The sequence below is a fragment of the Eschrichtius robustus genome, chromosome 13, assembly GCF_028021215.1.
Source record: "Eschrichtius robustus isolate mEscRob2 chromosome 13, mEscRob2.pri, whole genome shotgun sequence".
Lineage (NCBI taxonomy): Eukaryota > Metazoa > Chordata > Mammalia > Artiodactyla > Eschrichtiidae > Eschrichtius > Eschrichtius robustus.
The window spans coordinates 8,673,349-8,695,436 of NC_090836.1; the positions used below are offsets into that span (position 1 = coordinate 8,673,349).

Here is a 22,088-nt window from a genome sequence, read left to right on the forward strand (position 1 = left end):
TCTACTGTTAGATAATGCTATAGGTCATACTATTCTCTTAGGGTCTTGAGTGAAAATGTGAAAATTTGCTTTTTATCATTAAACGCAACATCATTAATCCAGTCAATGGACCAAGGAGTTATTTCAACTTTTAAGATCTTTTATCTTAGATGGACATTTGGACAGACTACAGATAATGCAATTGTAACCGAGTTTTAGAAATATGATATAAAGCATACAGCTGAAAATATTCAAGCATCCTGGCAGGAAGTAACAGTGAATAACATCTTTATAGTATGACAGGAACTTTTAGCACACTGTGCAAATAATAATCTAAATATAGTTATAAAAGAAATCGCTCACTGTGAGAATGTTGACACCGCCATCATTTTAGAGAATCTCAATATGCAGTCAGAGGAACTTACCAAAGAAAGTTTTTTGACATAAATAAGGAAAGTAGTTGCAATGAAGAAAATGACATTGTCTAAAGGAAGTGACACCAGCAAAAAAAACCTTCACATTAAAGGAGCTGTTGGAAATATTTCATGTCTTTGAGCGCAGAAAGGATAAAATGATAGAAGCTGATTCCCAGCTTAGAAAAGAGTGTGACAATTTGCCTAAGATAGAAAAAACTGTTCCATCTGGATAGTAAAGTGTATTGCAAGAAGTTGTACCACTGTTCATGCTACTTTTGATAAACAAAATAAGCCACTTTAATTCTCAATGTTTCTAATATTTTAAATTAAAGTGGACTAGGTAATATTAATTTCACTTTTTAAAAAATTTTCCTATACAATTACAATCAACTGTAAGGTTTTTAAAAAATTTTTCCTATACAATTACAATCAACTGTAAGGGAGTTTTTAATGTTTTGACAAAAAGTTTTAAAGGTCACAAAACAATCAGATTTACCCCATTTGATTCTGAGATTGTTTTTGCATAGTTTCAGCTTACACGGTCATTTCTATACCCTGCATTGTTATAAGTGTTTGCATTTACATAAGATTGAGAATTTGGTACATCTACTCTGTTCTCACAGATACAATAACTACTAGAGTCATTAGATTTTCCAGTTATTCCATTTCCATTGAATACTGCATACTTCACTGTTTCGGCACTTGAAATACTTACGGAGGTACCAAACCTGGAACAAAAAGATAAATGAAAATGAGTCCTGTGCTTTATCTTGAAAAACAATTACCTCATAAATCCAATATATTGCTTCCAAACTCATCATTTTTTTCTTGTTAGATTATTTTAGTTAAAAGAGAAGAAAGTGACAATAGCTCTGGTGATTCCTTACACTATTTTAAGAATTCTCCAGCCCCCTCAACTGTCTAGGATCCCAAATTACCTCTGGTCTATCTGTTACCAATTTTACCCAAGAGGTCATTGAGTAATATTGGCTTGCCCGGGACACTACTGATTTATGCCCGGTGTCTTGGTGTAATTATCAATAGTGCCTCATTTCACTCTCAAAAGTGTTCTGGTTTGGACAGTAAATCATATGGTCACCCAGATTATAACTCACTTAAAATTCTATCACAATCCTCCATTAGTAAAGTATATAAGCTTATATTATTTCTTTAAACAATGTAAAGTAGTAGAAACAAAGCAGAATTTCTTGGCTCCAAGGAGACACTTTATTTTTTGTTGCACTGGGTAATGTCCTTGACCCTGATTTGACTTTGTCCTTTTACCTTGTCTCCTTTCCTTAGTGTCCTAGGAAAGCATGGAGCAGTAGTATGAAATAAGGGAAGGGAAGTACAGCAAAGCTTCTGAATTTCTACCCCAAGTGCTCTCAATTCCAAGGAACTCCTATATAGAATAGATTTTTTTTGCTAAAAAAGAATTGCCTAAGTTACAGACAAATGCTCCCGGAATTTCTTGCCTTCTCTTTATACACCTTTGACCATATATGGAGGATGGCTGTCAGAGAAACATCTTCAAAATTAGCATGCCACATATACCTTTATTATTGACAAAAAGGAAGAGACGGGTTAACTCACATGTCAAAATGGAAAAATTTGAAACATTCTCTGCTGTGTGATTTGTGTTGTCGAGAGTAAAATTCAGATCCGTCCAGGAGATAGGTGATGGAAGACATCTAATGAGCAGCTATAAAAAAAGGAAACATCGGTTACTTTGTACAACTGGGAGCTAATTCCAGTGCAACAGAACCAAGTTCATGTCATCAAAATTCCATTCAACAATCATTTCACTTCTTCTTGGTTCCTTGTCCCTTTTCCCTCAGTGAGATTTAAAGACCTTCTTTATTCTTCTCAAGTGTCCTACTTAACACCATCACTACACTCTTAACATTTTGCAGATGATAGGCAAAAACAAGTCATCAGATGAGCAAATACCACCCTATAGACATCTGCAGAGGTTCTAATTTTCTTTTCTGCATTCACTGTGGAATAGGTTCCCGTTCATTAAACACTCGCCTTTCCAATGAGGCCCCCCACTCTTTTCCAATTTACTTGTCTCTATCCTACTTTTTAAGATTTTTCCTCCCCACGCTGAACTAAATCATAATGTCTTTAAAACTCTTCCTGGCATGATGAATTTTCTCTCGAGATACAAAAGATATTTTGTCTTCCATTAACTTCCAAGATTCTTAAGAGAAAATCTGGAGTTTAAGCTCTGTTTTAATGCTTCTTCCTCATTCAGATTTCAAGCCGTCTCTAACTATCCTCTTTGAGGACTGACACATACTACAGTATGGATGAGCCTTGAGGACATTATGCTAAGTAAAATAAGTTAGTCACAGAAAAACAAATACTCTATGATTTCATTTATATGAGGTACCTAGACTAGTCAAATTCATAGAAACAGAAAGTGGAATAGTGCTTGGCAGGGGGTGGAAAGAGGGGGAAGTGGGGAGTTGTTTAGTGAGTATGGCATTTCAGTTTTGCAGAATGAATAGAATTCTAGAGATTGGTTGTATGGCAGTGTGAATGCACTGAACACTACTGAACTGTACACTTAAAAATGGTTAAGGTGGGAAATTTTATGTTATGTATATTTTACCACAGTTTTAAAAAATTCATTGGCTGGAATCTGAGAGGACTCTAGCCAATGAAACCCCAATAGTGAGAGTCTGTGGAAACCCAAAACTTTGGAACTTCCTTCTTTGAGGAAGAACCAGCTCAAAAGAATTATCTCTGACAGGAAATAAGTAAGTAGATGTCAGATAAGGTAACTTCTGAAAAACTCACAAAACCATTCAGTAAGGAAGCCATTAATGGCACATGTCTGTTCTTCTTTTCCTCCAGTTTGAAGCTGTACTTTTCATTTTACATAAATGTAACATCATAAATTGCAGTTAGATAATCATTTGCATAATTCTTGATTTATTATTTCGATTCACCTTAGATTATAAGCTTTTGTAAGATTTATTACATTTATTACTGTTATAGCCCCAGCATTTAGTCCACATTGCAGACCTTAGTAAACCCTTAAGAAGCACTTGTTTGAAATGTTATCAATATTTAACCCGTATTACTGACTGCATTTAAAATACTCTTGTCAGAGTCATCTTTAAATTGTCAACTAATCCTTTATTTTTAGACATACCTTGGGCTTTGGAGATAGGCAGACTAGGATTTGAGCTTGCCTTCTGCTGATTATTACTCATGTGACCTTAAGAAATTTACTTATCCTCTGTGAATTTCAGTTTCTGGATCTTAAAGTTAGGGATAACGTATAGAGACTGTTTGATAGAAGGCATGATGCCATGGGAACTAATGAAGAAAAGAGTTTCGAGAATAGTGCAATTAACAGTGAAAACACCTCAAAATGGTTAAATAATGCATATAAGTAGTGACACAAATTATTTACTATATGCCTATAACGAACCACAAACTGGAAATCTGAGTTGGATTAATCAAGTTCAAAAGGGAAAGAAGAATAATTCAGGTAGTAAAACCATAAAGGCCAAAAATCACAGAGGCATGAACCACATTCAGATTAATGCTGATGACAAAATCTTTTGGATTGGAGCATGCTGTGTGTTACAAGAAATTAAACAAATGGATTGTGCTGGATAGTAAGGGTTTTGGCATTCTACAGTTGGGAGTTTGGTGTTTTTTCTACACTCACATATTAAGAAAAACAACAGCAAAATAATCATGAGCATTGCAGTAACTTTATCTGATTTTTTTTTTTATTTTAACTTTTAAAGAGGGTTGTAATATATGAAGATAAGACAGATAACTTACATGATTGTACCAAGTGGTTTATAGCCCAGAGTATGATTTTTCATCACTGGACAACCGCTCTAAGGGGGAGGAGAATCGTATGATGTAATTTGCATCAGTGGTCACTTAAAATATACCTCGCAATTGGAAATAAACCCTTACTCTCTCCTTCCTGGTTCTACAAAAAACAGAATCACAGGGAACAAGAAATACCAAAGAAATATACTTCCATAGCTTACCATGTGGACCAGCAAATAACTGTAAATCCTTGCTTTCTGGACCCATGATACAGGAATTTTCCAATGACTCCACTCAGGGAGATGGCAAAAGTAAAGGGCATGAAGGCCATTTATTAGGAAAGGCCAAGGAGTAATGCTGTTACCCAAATGCTCCTTACCTGTACTTTAACAATACCAAGAAATTTCTATGGATGTATCGCAAATCATAGCACAGACCTTGGTTCTATTCCAGTTTTCCCCATTGCCCATATTCATCAGGGAGCAGTGATTCTTTCCATGGTCACTGTTACTCATATTCCAACTCATTAGTTCAGCAGAAAAGTAACAGCAGCTACTTCCATGCCATATCCACAACTCTGAGCATAAGTAAAATCCCGGGTCTGAAAAACAAACGAGGAAAGTCTATAAAGATATGATACTGATAACACACATACGCATAATATGTATGCACAGATAAGCATAGATATCAGAATTTCTAAACATTTGCATTATACATTGAAATGATTAACAGAAGTTATATTTTGAAAGAGATGATTGCTTAAAATATGAGAGAAGAGAGTGTGACCTGAAATGAAACAGGATTTGGATCTGGAACAATCTGAAGATAGAAGAAAAATCGTAGCTATAGAGGGGAAAAAACGATGAAGGGATTATTAAAAGCACTCAGAGAAAACTTCAGAATGTTTAGTTTGCTGTAACAGGACCCTAGTCCCTATCTATTCTGCTATGGTTTCTACAGAAACCTTATCACCTCACTGTTTCCAGTGACATTTCTATGAGACTCTGCTTTAAATGATTCATTATTTTCCCATAGATTTCAGGTTGAAATTCAGATTCTCCCCATTATTTATAGGAACCCTCATGGCACTCCAGTTTTATCTCTTATTAGTCCACTTAGCTTCCTGTCATCCATTTATCTTGAATATCTTGAATTTGTCCTGAGAATGCCATGCTATCTCATTACTTTTATGGAAATATGCCTCCAATCCCTGCACTGAATATTGTACCCCTATTCAGTCTGGACTGTTGCCTCCAACTATATTGTTTCTTGCACTATGTGTTTATGTTTATGAGCACTCAAACTGAATTGTAATTTTTTTGTTTACTTGTCTGCTTCTCCTCTCACACCGCAAGTGACTCAAGACGAGAAATTGTTATAACTGTTATGCAGAAAAATTTATATTCTCAGGGTTTCCCAGGTGCTTGACATATGGTGTGCAGTGCATTTTTTTTTTAATTAAAGAAGATAAAGAGTGAAGAGAGGGAGGGATAAAATCAGTGAGCATCTATAGAGTTTTCCAGAGAGGAAAAGACATAGTTCATCTCTGGAAAAAATTGAATGAGCTATCCGGCAAAGCCTTGGTTTCTACTCTAATTGTTGGTGCCGTACTTTATATCCAGCTTCATTTAAACTGGAAAGTTGCCTGTTCATCACTCCACCCTGGCCTTCCACCCTTAAAATATCCACATAAATTTCTCACTTCTGGAGAGATCTAGTGGAAAAGCTGTCCTCTTTATTTATTTATTTGGTATCTTCTTTAAATAGCAGTAGTCAGTCCGCACCAGCCATCACTTCCTTTCTTGAATATGAACAGAGAAGCAAGAATCATAGAGTATATAGGAGCACCAGCACATGAAAGAGAATTCTCATGATAAAAGAAAAACAAAAGAAAAAACTGCCCTCCCCCCAAAAAATGAATTTCTGAAAGAAGAGATTGACATCTTAAAATACACCTCTAATTAATATACTTAGATGTCTCCAAAAGATAGTATATACATAAGGTAGGAATAGGATGCTACAAAAACAACTCTCAAGGATCATTAAAAAACATGATTGTCGAAAAAATCATCAGTAGAAAGATTGAAAAATAAAATTCAGGAAATCTCCCAGAATCTAATGCTAAAAGAGGCAGGAAATACAAAGAAAAGATGACAATCTGCAAATCTGAACATCCAAAGGAGAGAAGTCATGGAAAGAACAGAGGAAATGAAGTAGAGGACAAAATAAACTTATAAGGAATAGCACATATCTTCCCTAAATTTGAACGCCCTAAACTTTCAGATTGAGAAGGCCCACAGAGTACACGGCAAATAAATAATTTAAAAACACTCATACCCAAGAATATCCTAAAATTTCAGATCCCCAGCAGCCAAAGTCAGGTCATTTTTATAGAATGAAAATTACACTGGGAACAGACCTCTTACTAACATTGTTTGCCAGAGACAATGAAGTAACTCTCTCAATATTCTCTAAGAAATGAATTTTTAACCATCAAATTTATAGTTAGCCAAATTAAAGACTTTTTCAGACATGCAATAATACAGAACATTTATCGCCCATATACCCAGCTAAACTCCATTATAGCTAAACTCCATTAAAATGTGTGTAAATGTCAGTGTTAAAGAAGGAAAAAAGAAGAAAGAGGGAATCAAGAAAACAGTCTAACCCAACAGAGAGAGAGAGGAAGGAGGTTAGTTTGATAAAAATAATAATTAAACATATAAAGAAACTAAGTCAAGAAAGACAAAAAGTGTTTACTTAATAGAAGAATTTGTAAATGGTTGCCATATTTCCATGTTTTTTTTTAAATTTCAGAAATATTTCAAGATTTTGAACGCAGTGAAAAGACAAGGGAAAATTGGAGAAAACAATGTTACTGATGAGACTCTGAAACAGAGAGATCTTTCACTTTCATTTTCCTTCTGCTTTAACTCTTCAAAGTACTTTGAGGTACAGTTATTCAACACTTGTAATGTGTTTTCTGACATATTAAAATGATGTGCTCACCTGAGACATTTGTAGGCATATTCGTGGGTAATGTCGTAGTTCTCTCCACCCGTTCCGTTACATTTTCTTGCGCGTCATAATGTGTCCTGCTGCCGAAGATGATGAGTTTGTAGTAATCTATAAGTCATATCAGGAGATTAATGACTTAAACATACTCAGAATCTACCAGTAAATTATACTACTATCACAGTAGTCATTTAAAAATTTAATAGAGAGCACATATTTAAATGATAGCTACGTAAGTGTAGAATACTATATACTTTTAAGATTAACATTTATTTGAGATAACAATGTTTGATGTTACTCAACAGAGTACTAGTTCTTGTTTAAGGAACTGCCCAAATAAGTTTAAAAATACAAAACAAAAAATATCTATGAGAAGCAGAGATTTCAAAATAACAGTGCAATTCAGTAAAATGCAAACCACTCTTTTGAGATTAGGAGGCACCAGAATACATTGGTGAGCCTATGCGTTGTAATTTTGAGTTTCTTGGACAGCTATAACCATAATTTATGGATACAGAATTAGTAAACAGCAGCCTCAGAATTAAAAAAAATAATTTCCGAAGATAGGAATCATGTATCTAAGAACTTCAGAAGATGCAGAAAACATAGCATCTCCATTTTGTGGATTATTACACAGAACCTGTCTTTTCTACAAGACTGATATTAGTTTATCTGCCAGCCCTTCCACCTCATAGAATCTTTCATTTTTAAGTTTTATGAGGATTAAATGAGAAACAATCACAAAGAATGGACACTCAAGAAATGTTAACGATTATTGTCCTAATCATCCTCTATTTCCTCGGAATGGCTTTGTACCCTCTGTTGTCGGAGGGAAGGGAAAGGGAATAGCATTTCCCAGTAGCACCCAGGCTTGAGAAGCGATGCTCCCCAAATGCTGAGTTGTTTAAAAAAAAAAAAACTTTTATTTATCAAATACATAATTAACGGATATTTAAAGAAACAAAGTATTGTAATGATTGGGAAGACAGTCAAGAAAGAGAAAAAAACATGCTCAATATAGCAAAGGAAAGACAATGGGGTATTAAACCATAAAGTGTAAAATAAAATGATAGATGTATGATCAAATATTCCCCACTAGTCACTTACAAACCGCACAGAACTGGAAAAGTACTTGGGGCTCTCTGACTCTGGAAACTGAGGAAAAATGTAACTATAAAGTATGGTTGGGGTAAAGATTAAAGGAGATAATGCATGTGAAGAGCTTGGGAAAACAGTACTCAAAAAGGTAAGTAAATTGTTATGAGAGTGTTTATTTACATTACTCAATGAAATGTTGATATAAAATGATATCCATGATACAAAAGATATTAATGTATATCTTTATATTTTAATAGTTATTACCTCCCATTGGCAGATACTAATTGCTTTTAGTTTCTTGTCCTTTCCTATATTTCGAAGTTTTGGCAAGATCTTTATTGCAAATATATTTTAAAGTACTTGAGATTCCCTTTTTTCGTAAATGTGGAACAAACTGCTGAAAGAGTAGGTTGAGATGTGCCTTTACTTGTAAATATACTTCAGCTTTAATAGTCAAAAGCCTACTAGTTTCTGCTTGTTTATTCATTTGTTTGTTCCTTCACTCATTCGTGTATTCAACTAATACATTCATTCAACCAAAAAATACAGAGAATGAATAATCCACAGTCTGTGCCCTTAAGAAGCTTGCAGTATATTGGAGGAAAGAGACTCTACCCACCAATTATTATACTAATGTCAGGAACAATTATGGAAGTTCTAGAAAAAATTAGTTTATCATTTGGGAGAAATTATTTTTCAAATGACAGCACCATGAAGCCAGATCATATCTATCTGAAATTGTGATTCTTAGAATAAGATAACTGGCCCACTAATGAAAAAATTAAAGAAAATCAAGTAACGATAGTGGTATCTTGAAAGATGTTTGCAATTAGAATGGGTTGGGCAGGGAGAAAATGTCATGAAAATAAAGAGTTTGTTTCTAATAAATGAAATCATCATGAAAACTCTCAGAGTATAAATTAGTTATACTTCTGTCGTTGTACTGATTTTATAACTTTTAGAAACATAGGCTTTACATTGCTATCTTCATCATTGGTTGCACTGAAGGGATCTGATATTAAAATAGCCTAAAAAGAATGACTAATGTTATATGGTCATACAGAAATGAAACCTGTTTTCCTGGAAATTTCATATGGGTATGTCTCAGGACTAGGATTCATTTGTGATATGCCTGATAAAAGCAAGGGACAGCCTCAGAGAAAAGTGGAAACTTACTCGTTAAGCCCAGGGTTCCCAGTCCAGCCAGCACCACCAGGTTCAGCAACAGTGAAATGAAAGCAATAGGGCACCACACCTTCGATGGAGTGCTACGTCCTGTGAGGAAAATGACAAGAAGCCACACATTTTAGGCTGCTTCCTCTTTCCTTAACCCCTTCCATCCCCTACTCCTCTGTTCATAGTAGTGTTGGATCTCTATTTTATTGTTTAATTAAAAATACTGCTTGTAAAGTCAAGGAGTTCTCATTTATATTCAGCCAACGTGAATACACCTCTACATTCACACTAAAAACACAGAATTTTATGTAAATGTGATCATATGACATATTCTGGATATTTTTATGAATACTCTCTTGTTTATATTTTAGCAGTCTTTCTTCCCCTCTACCTTCTTAATCTTGTTCTCGTTGGTCTACCTTCCCATCTCCAGGTAATCAGTGTTAACCACCTGCTGGATGTTCTTCATTACTTTTTCCAGGCTTGTTTTGAAATATACTATTTAATGTAATTGACAGTCGGTTCCCTGATGATTTGATCTTTTCAAGTGATCTATTTAATATGTTAGTAGAAAATCCAGTCTCCAATATGAATTTTTATAGTACTTTCATTCCCTCACTGCTTCTCTCCCTTACCCTAGGGTTTAGTAAAATCAGTTCTAGACTATTATAGACTTTCTCTTGCAGTATATCTATTTCATTGAAAAATTGTTTAGCACGTTTATATTTATAGTTTTCGTATGATGCCATTATCAGCTATTATTTTTTTGCATGCCACTAAATGTTCCCTTAAGTTCTTATTAATTAATCATGTGACTGGAAACTTTCTTGAGTATTTCTCAGATGACGTGTATGACGATTTTTTTATTTTGCTGAAATGGATTAATTCTATCTTCTCTGATTTCAGGATGAATGAATGACAGTTATTTTCTCTCCATGTTTACTCAATACTAGATATATCTAATTACTTTATTTCCTTGTTTATATCTATTCTTTTTATTCTTTATGGAATCTTATTATTTACATATTAGATTACTTGGCTTTATTATCCAATCATGATTTTCATATCTCTTTAATTTTGAATAATTTCTTCTGTATGATCTTTCAGGACATGCAACTGGGCCTTAATTATCATTTTCTCTTTCAACTCATCCACTGGAGTTATTACAGTGAAAGTGATGTTTCAAATTTTAAAATTTTAGTGCCATAATTTAATGTCATAAATTATCTTATTATGTTGGTTGTTTAATTTGATTATCTTTCCCTTCCAGGGATTCTGTTTTACTAGGAGCTGCTTGTTAGGCTTTTTCTTCCTCCTCTGGCTTCTGGGTCCCCTAAAATTAGTTGCTTTTATTTGTTTTCCCTTAGTTTTACTGACTCTTGGATTTGAGATCAAGCTTTGGAGTACTTTGAGAAGCGTCAAATCTATGTGTGATGGAATGCACAGTTGTTTCTTTCACTGTGTCAGTGGCACGCCAGATGACAAGCTGTTAATTTTATGCCCCATAAAAGAAGAAACCTGGTCCATTGTCTTCTCAGATGAAGTCTGGTGCTCTCTATGATTTAGGATTACAGAGGGCCTTTTCTGCATGCCTGTTTAGTTTGCATACTAATCCTCTGAGGCCAGAAAGAGAAGTAGGTCCTCCCAGGACCACACAAGAAAGTTGGTATCACCTTTTTTCTATGGAGTCTAATAATCTCAACAGACTAAGTTCTTTCTAGGCACCAGAGAGGCCTGAATCTTCCTCTAAGCCTTTTTTTCTGTGAATCTCCAGGCTGTTAAGTAGCACAGTGGTACACAAATCTATCACCTCTTCTCTTCATTGGAACCTCATAAGAGTTTGGGGCATAAACATATCCGCAATGCCCTGCCTAGCTACTAGCCCCTACAGTTGCTCCTTTCAGGGGAAGTATTTGCTAGTAGGAAATGGGAAAGAAAGGCAGAATGAAAGTACATTTGGGCTGATTGAAATGTTGATTAAAAATCAGTCTGGAATGAATGGTTATAGATAGATATCATCCCTTTACCTTGGTTTTCTCTAAAAGCTCCAATAAAATATAGAAAATAGGTTAGAGAAGGTGTAGATTCACAATAATAAAGAGAAAGGAAACCACAGAAATGGCATTTTGGAAGGCAGATAACAGATACAAAGGCTACTAGTAACTTTGTACACCCTTAGAAGCAAAGTCAGCAGTGAGAAAACAGAAGAAGCAAGCTGATTCTCACTTAAGAACCCCAAAGGCTCCATGTATCAGTGATACGTGGTACTTTATCTTTCCAAGTGGAGGTATGGGTGAGCCTGAAAACTGAAAAAATACCTGAAAGTCGACATAAGATGTTGGTACTCCCCTCATACCATATTTTTCTCTCCACTTTGTACAACTGAGTTACCCTCTCTTACCCATTATAATAGCAGAATACCCTGGGCAGAGTACTGGAGGATTCATTCATCTCCAGAGCAGTTTAACTGGCCCAAGAGGGGGAAAAAAAACATACAAATATTGAAAATTGGACTTCTCAGTGAACTGCTCCAGTCCATGAAGGCTACCATTTAACAAGCCCATCTCATCTACACAAGGTCTCACTAAATCAGTTTAGTACCACACACTTAAATGAGTGCAGGCAACCAAGGGTCATCAGATATTTTAAGAAAGCAGCCAATAATAAAAGACTGAAGAAACAGAAAACACAGACAGCAAGAATTTAGAGGAAGCAGAAATACAATGAGACCACTTCAGAAACTCTGTAAATAAACTAGAATTCTCTTAGATGGCTGATGGAGGTATAAATGTGGAAAACAGTTTTGTCCGTTTCTTATATAGTTAAACACACACCATCCAACCCAGGCTTCTACTCCTAGGTATTTACCTAATAAAATTTCTAAAAATATGTCTACACAAAGACTTCTACATCATAGCAGCCTCATTTATACTAGCTTCAAACTGGAAGCAACTGAAACGTTCATCTACAGATAAATGGATCAACATAGTATAGTATAGCCACACACTGGAATACTACTCAGCCATGGAAAGGAATTCACTGCTAATGCACAGAACATGGATGAATCTCAAAAACATTATGTTTAATGAAAGAAGCCAGTCATTGAAGAATATGTATTATTTGAACCTATTTATATAAAACTCTAGACTTAACAGAGTAGTCTAGAATGACCGAAGGTAAATCTTTCTGATTAGCTGGGGCTAAAACTAAGACTGGTGGTGATGGTGGTGAGGGTAACTTGAAAGACACACAAGGTGTCTTCTTGGGGTGGCGGAAATATTGTATCTTAATTTTGGTGGTTTGTATGCTTAAAGTGGGCATATTATTTTGTATTTAAATTACGCTTCAATAATGTTGACTTGAAAGTACAATTTTTCAAACCATCAGAGAAGTAAGATAAGATTTTGCATCCACACATAAGAATAGAATGCCATAAAAAAAGCCTTTAGAAAACAATAGCAGGAGTTCATTGAAAATAAAATAATACCAGGAACACATTTTTAATAGAAAAAGATAATTTAAGAAAGTCACCCATGAAATATAATAAAAGATAAAATGATGAAAAATGGGAGGGTTAGTGAGGTTAATATTATAAAAATTGGAAATATCAGAAAACTATATGAAACCTCTGGAGGTAGATAGAGAAAATAATCAAAAAGAGATGATTTTCCATAACTAAAGGGCATGAGTTTATTACCTTTGGTTTATCCTCCTTTTCTCAAAATTTTTGTTTTATTTTTTGTTGAAGTATAGTTGATTTACAATGTTGTGTCAGTTTCTGATGTACAGCAAAATGATTCAGTTTTATATATGTATTTTTTTCAGATTCTTTTCCATTATAGGTTATTATAAGGTATTGAATATAGTTCCCTGTGCTACACAGTAGGTCCTTGTTGGTTATCTATTTTATATATACTAGTGTGTGTATGTTAATCTCAGGTTCCTAATTTATTCCTCCCCCTGATCCCTTTTGGTAACCGTAAGTTTGTTTTCTATGTCTGTGAGTCTGCTTCTGTTTTGTAAATAAGTTCATTTGTATCATTTTTCAGATTCCACATATAAGTGATATCATATGGTATATGTCTTTGACTTACTTCATTTAGTATGATAATCTCTACGTCCATCCATTTCACTGCAAATGGCAATATTTCATTCTTTATTATGGCTGAGTAATATTCTATTGTATATATGTACCACATCTTCTTTATCCATTCATCTGTCGATTTAGGCAGCTTACATGTCTTTGCTATTGTGAATAGTGCTGCAATGAACATTGGGGTTCATGTATCTTTTCGAATTACGGTTTTCTCCAGATATATGCCCAGGAGTGAGATTGCTGGATCATATGGTAGCTCTATTTTTAGTTTTTAAAGGAACCTCCATACTGTTTTCTATAGTGACTGCACCAATTTACATGCCCACCAACAGTTAGTAGGGTTCCCTTTTCTCCACACCTTCTCCAGAAATTATCTATCTTTTATTTTTAAAAGCAATCTTTATTTTTTCTGCCCCAGCATCTCCCACTATGTCCTTAATTTTCTTCTTGCCGCAGTGGCTCTATTTATTGAAGTAGGTCTCACCTCTCACAGCTCTGCTCTTGGCCGCCTTGGCTGTGCCCTCAATGCTCCCTGTTGCATTTTCAGCTGCAACACCCAGCTCCAACTCAGGCACTTCATGGTTGTCTTTTCAGGAAAAAAACAGTGGCAGTGTTTTTAAATAATCAATCTTTTCTCTCATCTTCCTTTTACTTTCTAACTATCCAGATATTCCCAGTGTTCCTGGCTTGATTCTGATTCTGATGATAGATTTTTTAAATAGACACTTTGTGACCTTTTATAAAAATGGAATTCAAACAGTTTACTCAGATGTATAGAAAAGGAAACACATATTAGGAAATACGTATCAGAACATAAATTGCATCTCCAATTTTATAAATAACTTGAGTCAGTGGCCTATGATGTCAATTGGATGGTGAGGATGTGGTACTTCTCCCAAATACATGCAGTGCCTTCATCAAACATTATAGAGACAGAGAAGATGACTCTTTTGGGGGAAACTAGTCCCTAAAACATCATCCACTAACCTGATGCCAAAAATTCTATAATCAATCAGAGATTTGTTCGTATTGAGTGCTTTTACTTCATTATTTAAATGTAAAATACTTTGAGGTAAATTTATGACTTTAAAAAATCCACATCTATATAGAAGATATAATTTTATATTAAGATAAAAAGGACCTAAAAACAAATACAAAAGCAGGAAAAATAATGTAAATAACAAATAACAAAAAATAATCCGAGGGAATGCACAAGAAACCATGTATCCCATAGCAATAAAGAAATTTCAGTGAATATGACTTTCATGTTTCTAAAAAGTATCTTCCTACTGCTTCATTGTTATTAACTGTCTAGGAATTGAATCACAGACTACAATTCTATTATTCTGAGATAAGGAACCTTCAGTCTTATTCCTTCTCAGAATGAAATAAATGTTTACGACATCATCACTGACTGGGGTGCCATGGTCCTATGAAACCCTTAGCATATGCCTATTTCATATCTTCTAGCAGTTAAATAAAAACACTGGATAGTTATGTTCATGCTATTACTGTTTTTCCTTCCCCTAATATCCTGTGTGTAAGATCATCCTAAAATGTCTAAAAAATATAAGAAATGCTACTTTGGTGGCAACGGAGATCTGGATTTCCAGAGGCTTAGACCACAGTCTTTTTTCACACACTATGATGATCTTACAAACTAAATAAGATAGACAAAACTAAGCTCTGGTGTAGTGACTGCTGTACGGACTAGCACTCCAAAATTTAAATCTCAGGGGGGACTAACAGCCTTGAGTTGAAAACACGAGAACCCACCAGCATAGCCTGAATAACCGCTTCTCTGGTCTTTCTGATCCTCATTGAGAGTCTTACCCATTCTTTTGAGACTGTGGCTCTCCCGGGGTTCCTTCGTCTTAGGACTTGAAAACTTGAGAGTTGCATAGGTCACTTCTTCAGGCATCACTGAAAAAACAGAGCACAATTCAGTCACCCTGTGTACTGTGCATATCACCCTGAACTCTCAGAAGCTGCTGTTGGGTAACCTATGCACGCAGGCACTGAGTTGACTGATCTACCTTTGTAAAGACCAAGCAAAAGAAGTAGTGCCAGAAAACAGAACTGTTCCACTGAGAATTTCATAACTGCACTATTCTCACCTCTGTACATCCCTCTTACCTCTCGTTTCCTAACTTCCTCCAGTAAAACACCAGGTTGAAGAAATGACTAAGAGAAAAATGTGGGTTTTAAATGTAAATAAGCTTTTTTTTTCAGCTAGTGGGAAAACCATCTGGATCTCCAGACTCGAGACTATCCTAGGGAAATACAAAGAAAGTGTATTTATTTCTGCATATATAATCAGCTCTTAATCAGCATGTGCCTGTGAGAACTGTGTTGTAATTGCATGCAGTACGTAACCCATGGCTGACTCCCAGGAAATCACAGGCGAGTTAATTCTCACCAAAACATTTTTCCTTCCATTTTTCGTTTATTTTTGTGGATTGAAGAATCCTGAGAACTTAAAAGCAGAGTATTAATGGAGCAATACAAAATCAAGAAAAAGAGAGCTGCAGTGAGCTACACTAAATAAAGATTGTCCTTCCCTCTCCTCCCTTTTATTGACTTTCAAGAAAGATTGGGGCATTGTGCAATAAGCAGACAGAACCTCCCACCGAATTTTAAAAAAGAAAGAAAAAACTATAAGGAGTAAATTTAGGAAAGTGTTATGAAACTTGATACAAGGAAAAAGACATTACCTTAAACTACAGACTTCGAAACATTTTAAAAACAGAATGGTTCAGACCCAGTAAGAAATATTCATAACTCATTGCAATCAGGTAGGAATACAGTGAACTTTTCTTTATGATAGAGGGGAGAAACTGTACTCCAAGCAGGGGTTGGAGTGGAGGCAGGGATGGGGCAGGAAATATGTGGGTAACATGTGCTTTAGTGCTTTCTTTAATATTAAGTAAATTAGGGAAGTCTCTAGGTGTCACCTCACTTATTTATTAAAAACTAAATGGATGGACCTAAAGCTTTTTTTTTTTTTTAACATCTTTTATTTATTTATTTATTTATTTATTTATTTATTTATTTATTTATTTATGGCTGTGTTGGGTCTTCGTTTCTGTGCGAGGGCTTTCTCTAGCTGTGGCAAGCGGGGGCCACTCCTCATCGCCGTGCACGGGCCTCTCACTGTCGCGGCCTCTGTTGTTGCGGAGCACAGGCTCCAGACGCGCAGGCTCAGCAGTTGTGGCTCACGGGCCCAGTCGCTCCGCGGCACGTGGGATCCTCCCAGACCAGGGCCCGAACCCATGTCCCCTGCATTGGCAGGCAGACTCCCAACCACTGTGCCACCAGGGAAGCCCTAACATCTTTATTGGAGTACAATTGCTTTACAATGTTGTGTTAGTTTCTGCTGTATAACAAAGTGAATCAGCCATATGTATACATATATCCCCATATCCCCTCCCTCTTGAGCCTCCCTCCCACCCTCTCTATCCTACCTCTCTGTCACAAAGCATAGAGTTGATCTCCCTGTGCTATGCAGCTGCTTCCCACTTGCTCTCTATTTTACATTTGGTAGTGTATATATGTCAATGCTACTCTGTCACTTCTTCCCAGCTTACCCTTCCCCCTCCCCGTGTCCTCAAATCCATTCTCTACATCTGTGTCTTTATTCCTGTCCTGCCCCTAGGTTCATCAGAACCATTTTTTTTTTAATTCCATATATATGGGTTAGCATACGGTATTTGTTTTTCTCTTTCTGACTTACTTCACTCAGTATGACAGACTCTAGGTCCACCCACCTCACTACAAATAACTCAATTTCGGTTCTTCTTATGGCTGAGTAATATTCCACTGTATATATATGCCACATCGTCTTTATCCATTCATCTGTTGATGGACACTTAAGTTGCTTCCATGTCATGCCTACTGTAAATAGTGCTGCAGTGAACATTGTGGTACATGACTGTTTTTGAATTATGGTTTTCTCAGGGTATATGCCCAGTAGTGGGATTGCTGGGTCGTATGGTAGTTCTATTTTTAGTTTTTTAAGGAACCTCCATACTGTTCTCCATAGAGGCTGTATCAATTTACTTTCACACCAACAGTGCAAGAGGGTTCCCTTTTCTCCACACCCTTTCCAGCATTTATTGTTTGTAGATTTTTTGATGATGGCCATTCTGACCGGTGTGAGGTGATAGCACATTGTGGTTTTGATTTGCATTTCTCTAATGATTAGTGATGTTGAGCATCCTTTCATGTGTTTGTTGGCAATCTGTATGTCTTCTTGGGAAAAATGTCTATTTAGGTCTTCCACCCATTTCTGGATTGGGTTGTTTGTTCTTTAGATATTGAGCTGCTTGTATATTTTAGAGATTAATCCTTTGTCAGTTGCTTCATTTGCAAATATTTTCTCCCATTCTGAGGGTTGTCTTTTGTCTTGTTTATGGTTTCCTTTGCTGTGTAAAAGCTTTAAAGTTTCATTATGTCCCATTTGTTTATTTTTGTTTTTATTTCCATTTCTCTAGGAGGTGGGTCAAAAAGGATCTTGCTGTGATGTATGTCATAGAGTGTTCTGCCTATGTTGTCCTCTAAGAGTTTTATAGTGTCTGGCCTTACATTTAGGTCTTTAATTCATTCTGAGTTTATTTTTGTGTATGGTGTTAGGAAGTGTTCTAATTTCATTCTTTTACATGTAGCTGTTCAGTTTTCCCAGCACACTTATTGAAGAGGCTGACTTTTCTCCATTGTATATTTTTGCCTCCTTTGTCAAAGATAAGGTGACCATATGTGCGTGGGTTTATCTCTGGGCTTTCTACCCTGTTCCATTGACCTATATTTCTGTTTGTGTGCCAGTACTATACTGTCTTGATTACTGTAGCTTTGTAGTATAGTCTGAACTCAGGGAGCCTGATTCCTCCAGCTCCGTTTTTCTTTCTCAAGATTGCTTTGGCTATTCGGAGTCTTTTGTGTTTCCATACAAATCGTAAAATTTTTTGTTCTAGTTCTGAGAAGAAATGCCATTGGTAGCTTGATAGGGATTGCACTGAATCTGTAGATTGCTTTGGGTAGTATAGTCATTTTCATAATGTTGATTCTTCCAATCCAAGAACATGGTATATCTCTCAATTTGTTTGTATCATCTTTAATTTCTTTCATCAGTGTCTTATAGTTTTCTGCATACAGGTCTTTCGTCTCCTTAGGAAGGTTTATTCCCAAGTATTTTATTCTTTTTGTTGCAGTGGTAAATGGGATTGTTTCCTTAATTTCTCTTTCAGATTTTTCATCATTCGTGTATAGGAATGCAAGACATTTCTGTGCATTAATTTTGTATCCTGCTACTTTACCAAATTCATTGATTAGCTCTAGCAGCTTTCCAGTAGCATCTTTAGGATTCTTTATGTATAGTATCATGTCATCTGCAAACAGTGACAGTTGTACTTCTTCTTTTTTGATTTGGATTCTTTTTATGTCTTTTTCTTCTTTGATTGCTGTGGCTAAAACTTCCAAAACTATGTTGAATAATAGTGGTGAGAGTGGACATCCTTGTCTTGTTCCTGATCTTAGAGGAAATGGTTTCAGTTTTTCACCATTGAGAACAATGTCGGCTGTGAGTTTGTTATATATGGCCTTTATTATGTTGAGTTAAGTTCCCTCTATGCCTACTTTCTGGAGAGTTTTTACCATAAATGGGTGTTGAATTTTGTCAAGAACTTTTTCTGCATCTATTGAGATGATCATATGGTTTCTATCCTTCCGTTTGTTAATATGGTGTATTACATTGATTGATTAGCATATATTGAAGAATCCCCTTCAGCCTGTCTTCACACAGCCATCCCCAGTCCTTTCCCTGGGATCTGACCTCCAAAGCCTAAGCCTCAGCTCCCAGCCCCTGCCCGCCCCGGCGGATGGGCTGACAAGCGTCTCAGGCTGATGAGTGCTGGTCAGCACCAGTCCTTTGTGTGGGAATCTCTCTGCTTTGCCCTCCGCACCCGTGTTGCTGTGCTCTCCCCTGTGGCTCTGAAGCTTCCCCCCGACCACGCCACCCCCCGCACCCCCCCATCTCCACCAGTGAAGGGGCTTCCTAGTGTGTGGAAACTTTTCCTCCTTCACAGCTCCCTCCCACTGGTGCAGGTCCCATCCCTATTCTTTTGTCTCTGTTTTTTCTTTTTCTTTTGCCCTACCCAGGTGCATGGGGAGTTTCTTGCCTTTTGGGAAGTCTGAGGTCTGCCAGCATTCAGTAGGTGTTCTGTAGGAGTTGTTCCACATGTAGATGTATTTCATATGTATTTGTGGGGAGGAAGGTGATCTCCACGTCTTACTCCTCCGCCATCTTGAAGGTCTCTCAGACCTAAAGCTTTTAACCTATTTTTTCTAAATGTATATGATACTCTCATTCTACTTCTCCTTCCAAGAGTGAATCTATCTAATGCTTCTTTGAGGTCTTAAAACATACATTTGCTTTGAGCCAGTAATCTCACTGTTTGGACTTGATGCAGAGATAGATAAAGATCTATGCACTTTCATGTTCATCATATTGTTAATTTATAAAGGGTGAGAAATGATAAAAGAGTTAAATATTAGACAGAAAGAAAAATTGAAATTCTTGACCATTCAGATAATGAGATCAGAAGCCAAGTTGATGTTTTGTACCTCTCTTCTTAACAGAAAATGTGTTTATGGTGTACAGTGTCTAGGGTAAAATAAAAACATTATAAAGGTAGAAGTTAAGGAATATTTCATGTGTTGTTGAGAAAGAGAATATAAATATATATATACATGTATGTATGAAAACCACGTTCTGATATGTAAACCTCGATAAAAAGGGAAAGACCAAAAACTCTTACCCTGAAGCCCAGAATTTTCACTGTCTTGAATTTGCTCTGGAGGAACAGGTGTTTCCACCATCCTCCTAAATGTGCATCCTCAAGGATACTACCTGAGCAAAACTCATTCAATATTCTAATCTACTTTCTGAAAACTTGAGTAGTAGTTTACTTCCTAAATCTTCAAAGGATCAGCTTTCTTCTCCCAGATACCGATGTGCATCCCATCTTAGTCTAATCATAATAAACTTTGTCTCCATAAATATAAATGCAATGTATTTTATTTCATAAGTGGATTCTGCCTATTAACTTTGAAAAGTAAACATTTTTCCTTGGGGGTTCAGAAACATTTGCTTATTCATCCATTTATTCATTCCTTTATTCAACAGATTGAGTACCTACTGTATGCTGTGCAATATTCTAGAGTAAATGATAGAAACTTTTTTTTCCTTAAGGTAGTTTACATTCTATACTTCATATATTACTTGTAAATATATATCTTATATTAATATTTTATATATTTAATCATAGATAAGCAATATAATGTAAAGTAGTGACAAGTACTATGGATAGAAATAAAGCAAGGTAGAAGAAAGCGTGAGAGAGAAAGGAGAGGAGGCTTATACTAAATGCGAGACTCATGGAAGGCCTCTCTGTGGAGCCGTCATTTGAAACAACCAGAGAATAATGACAAAAATATTATTCTATGAAAACATGCTAATTAAATACTGTAATACCTACTATCTTTTTTAGTCACTGAAATCTAAGAGTCACAAGTTATTCACTCTTCAATTTCAAAGTTTCAGTTCCTTTTAAATTTCCCCTTTCTTTTCAATTTCATCATAATATGTTCCTCCTTTTCAACTTTTGGCCCAAAACTGATCCCTTGACAAATTTGACCAAGGCAGGAAATGTGTCAAATATTTGTTCTCATTTGATCTGAATAAGAATTACTTCATGTTCCCAGCCTCTGATCCACTGATGCAGTCCCGGTAACTTGGTGCACATTGACTCTTGGGTGTGTTTCACAACTAAAGATTCTTTATCTTGAAAGCCTGAATCACAACCCCTTCATCCCTGGATATATCCAAACCGACCGATTCACAAACATGGTACCAGCTGGAAAAATAACAAGCCAGCTAAAGAAGGCAGCAACCAAAAAAGCTGACAGATATGGGATCTGGCTAACAGTGGACAATCCTCAAAAGTGCAGTAACAAATGTTCCAGGCTGATTATTGCAACAGCTCTTGCAAAATACTGGTACAGAATGAAGTAGGAGAACCGGGGGGACTCTGGGAGAACAGGACACATCACAGAATATGCAATATGACAATCCAAATATCTGGAGGATATGATATAAGAAAAAGTAAGGAAAGAAGAAAGGGAACTAGGCAATCAAGAGGCAAAAGCAAAAAACTAGAATAACTATGTTCAAATGTGAGGCAAACACAAATTTGGCATGACTGAACAATTAGACAGATTCCATTTGAAATTTATGCTAAGAATATTGTCCTTTGAGTTGCTAAGTGGAGATGCAGAGAAAGATTTGCAATCACTGCATTGAAATTAATCATTATGCAATTGTAATGTGATAAATAAATAAATGCATTTTAAAAATTCACTTTTAAAATCAGCCAAAGGTAAAATCATGAAATAATTATGGCTATGGAGTATATGCATACTATTCATAATATTGAAATATTAGCAGTATA

General features: G+C 35.9%; 1 protein-coding gene across 1 annotated transcript; it reads right to left on the bottom strand.

The window, feature by feature from the left end:
• Positions 1-1,040: 1,040 nt before the first annotated feature.
• LOC137775249 (uncharacterized) lies at positions 1,041-20,457 on the bottom strand. The gene is made up of 8 exons (XM_068560926.1): positions 20,397-20,457; positions 15,361-15,507; positions 14,069-14,170; positions 9,489-9,599; positions 7,209-7,325; positions 4,637-4,800; positions 1,989-2,097; positions 1,041-1,123 (listed from the first exon to the last, which is right to left on the bottom strand). The coding sequence occupies exons 1-8, from the start codon at positions 20,455-20,457 to the stop codon at positions 1,107-1,109; spliced, it is 828 nt and encodes a 275-aa protein (XP_068417027.1). The 3' UTR covers positions 1,041-1,106.
• Between the last annotated feature and the right edge of the window lie 1,631 nt (positions 20,458-22,088).

What these genes read in the sequence shown, in the direction of transcription:
- LOC137775249 (XM_068560926.1), bottom strand. Translation starts at nt 20,457, where the DNA reads ATGGTGGAAACACCTGTTCCTCCAGAGCAAATTCAAGACAGTGAAAAT. An exon ending in GGGAACCCTGGGCTTAACGA is followed by an intron (nt 7,326 to 9,488) that starts GTAAGTTTCCAC and finishes TATGACTTATAG; the next exon opens with ATTACTACAAACTCATCATC. An exon ending in AAAACTGGAATAGAACCAAG is followed by an intron (nt 2,098 to 4,636) that starts GTCTGTGCTATG and finishes CTTTTTTTATAG; the next exon opens with CTGCTCATTAGATGTCTTCC.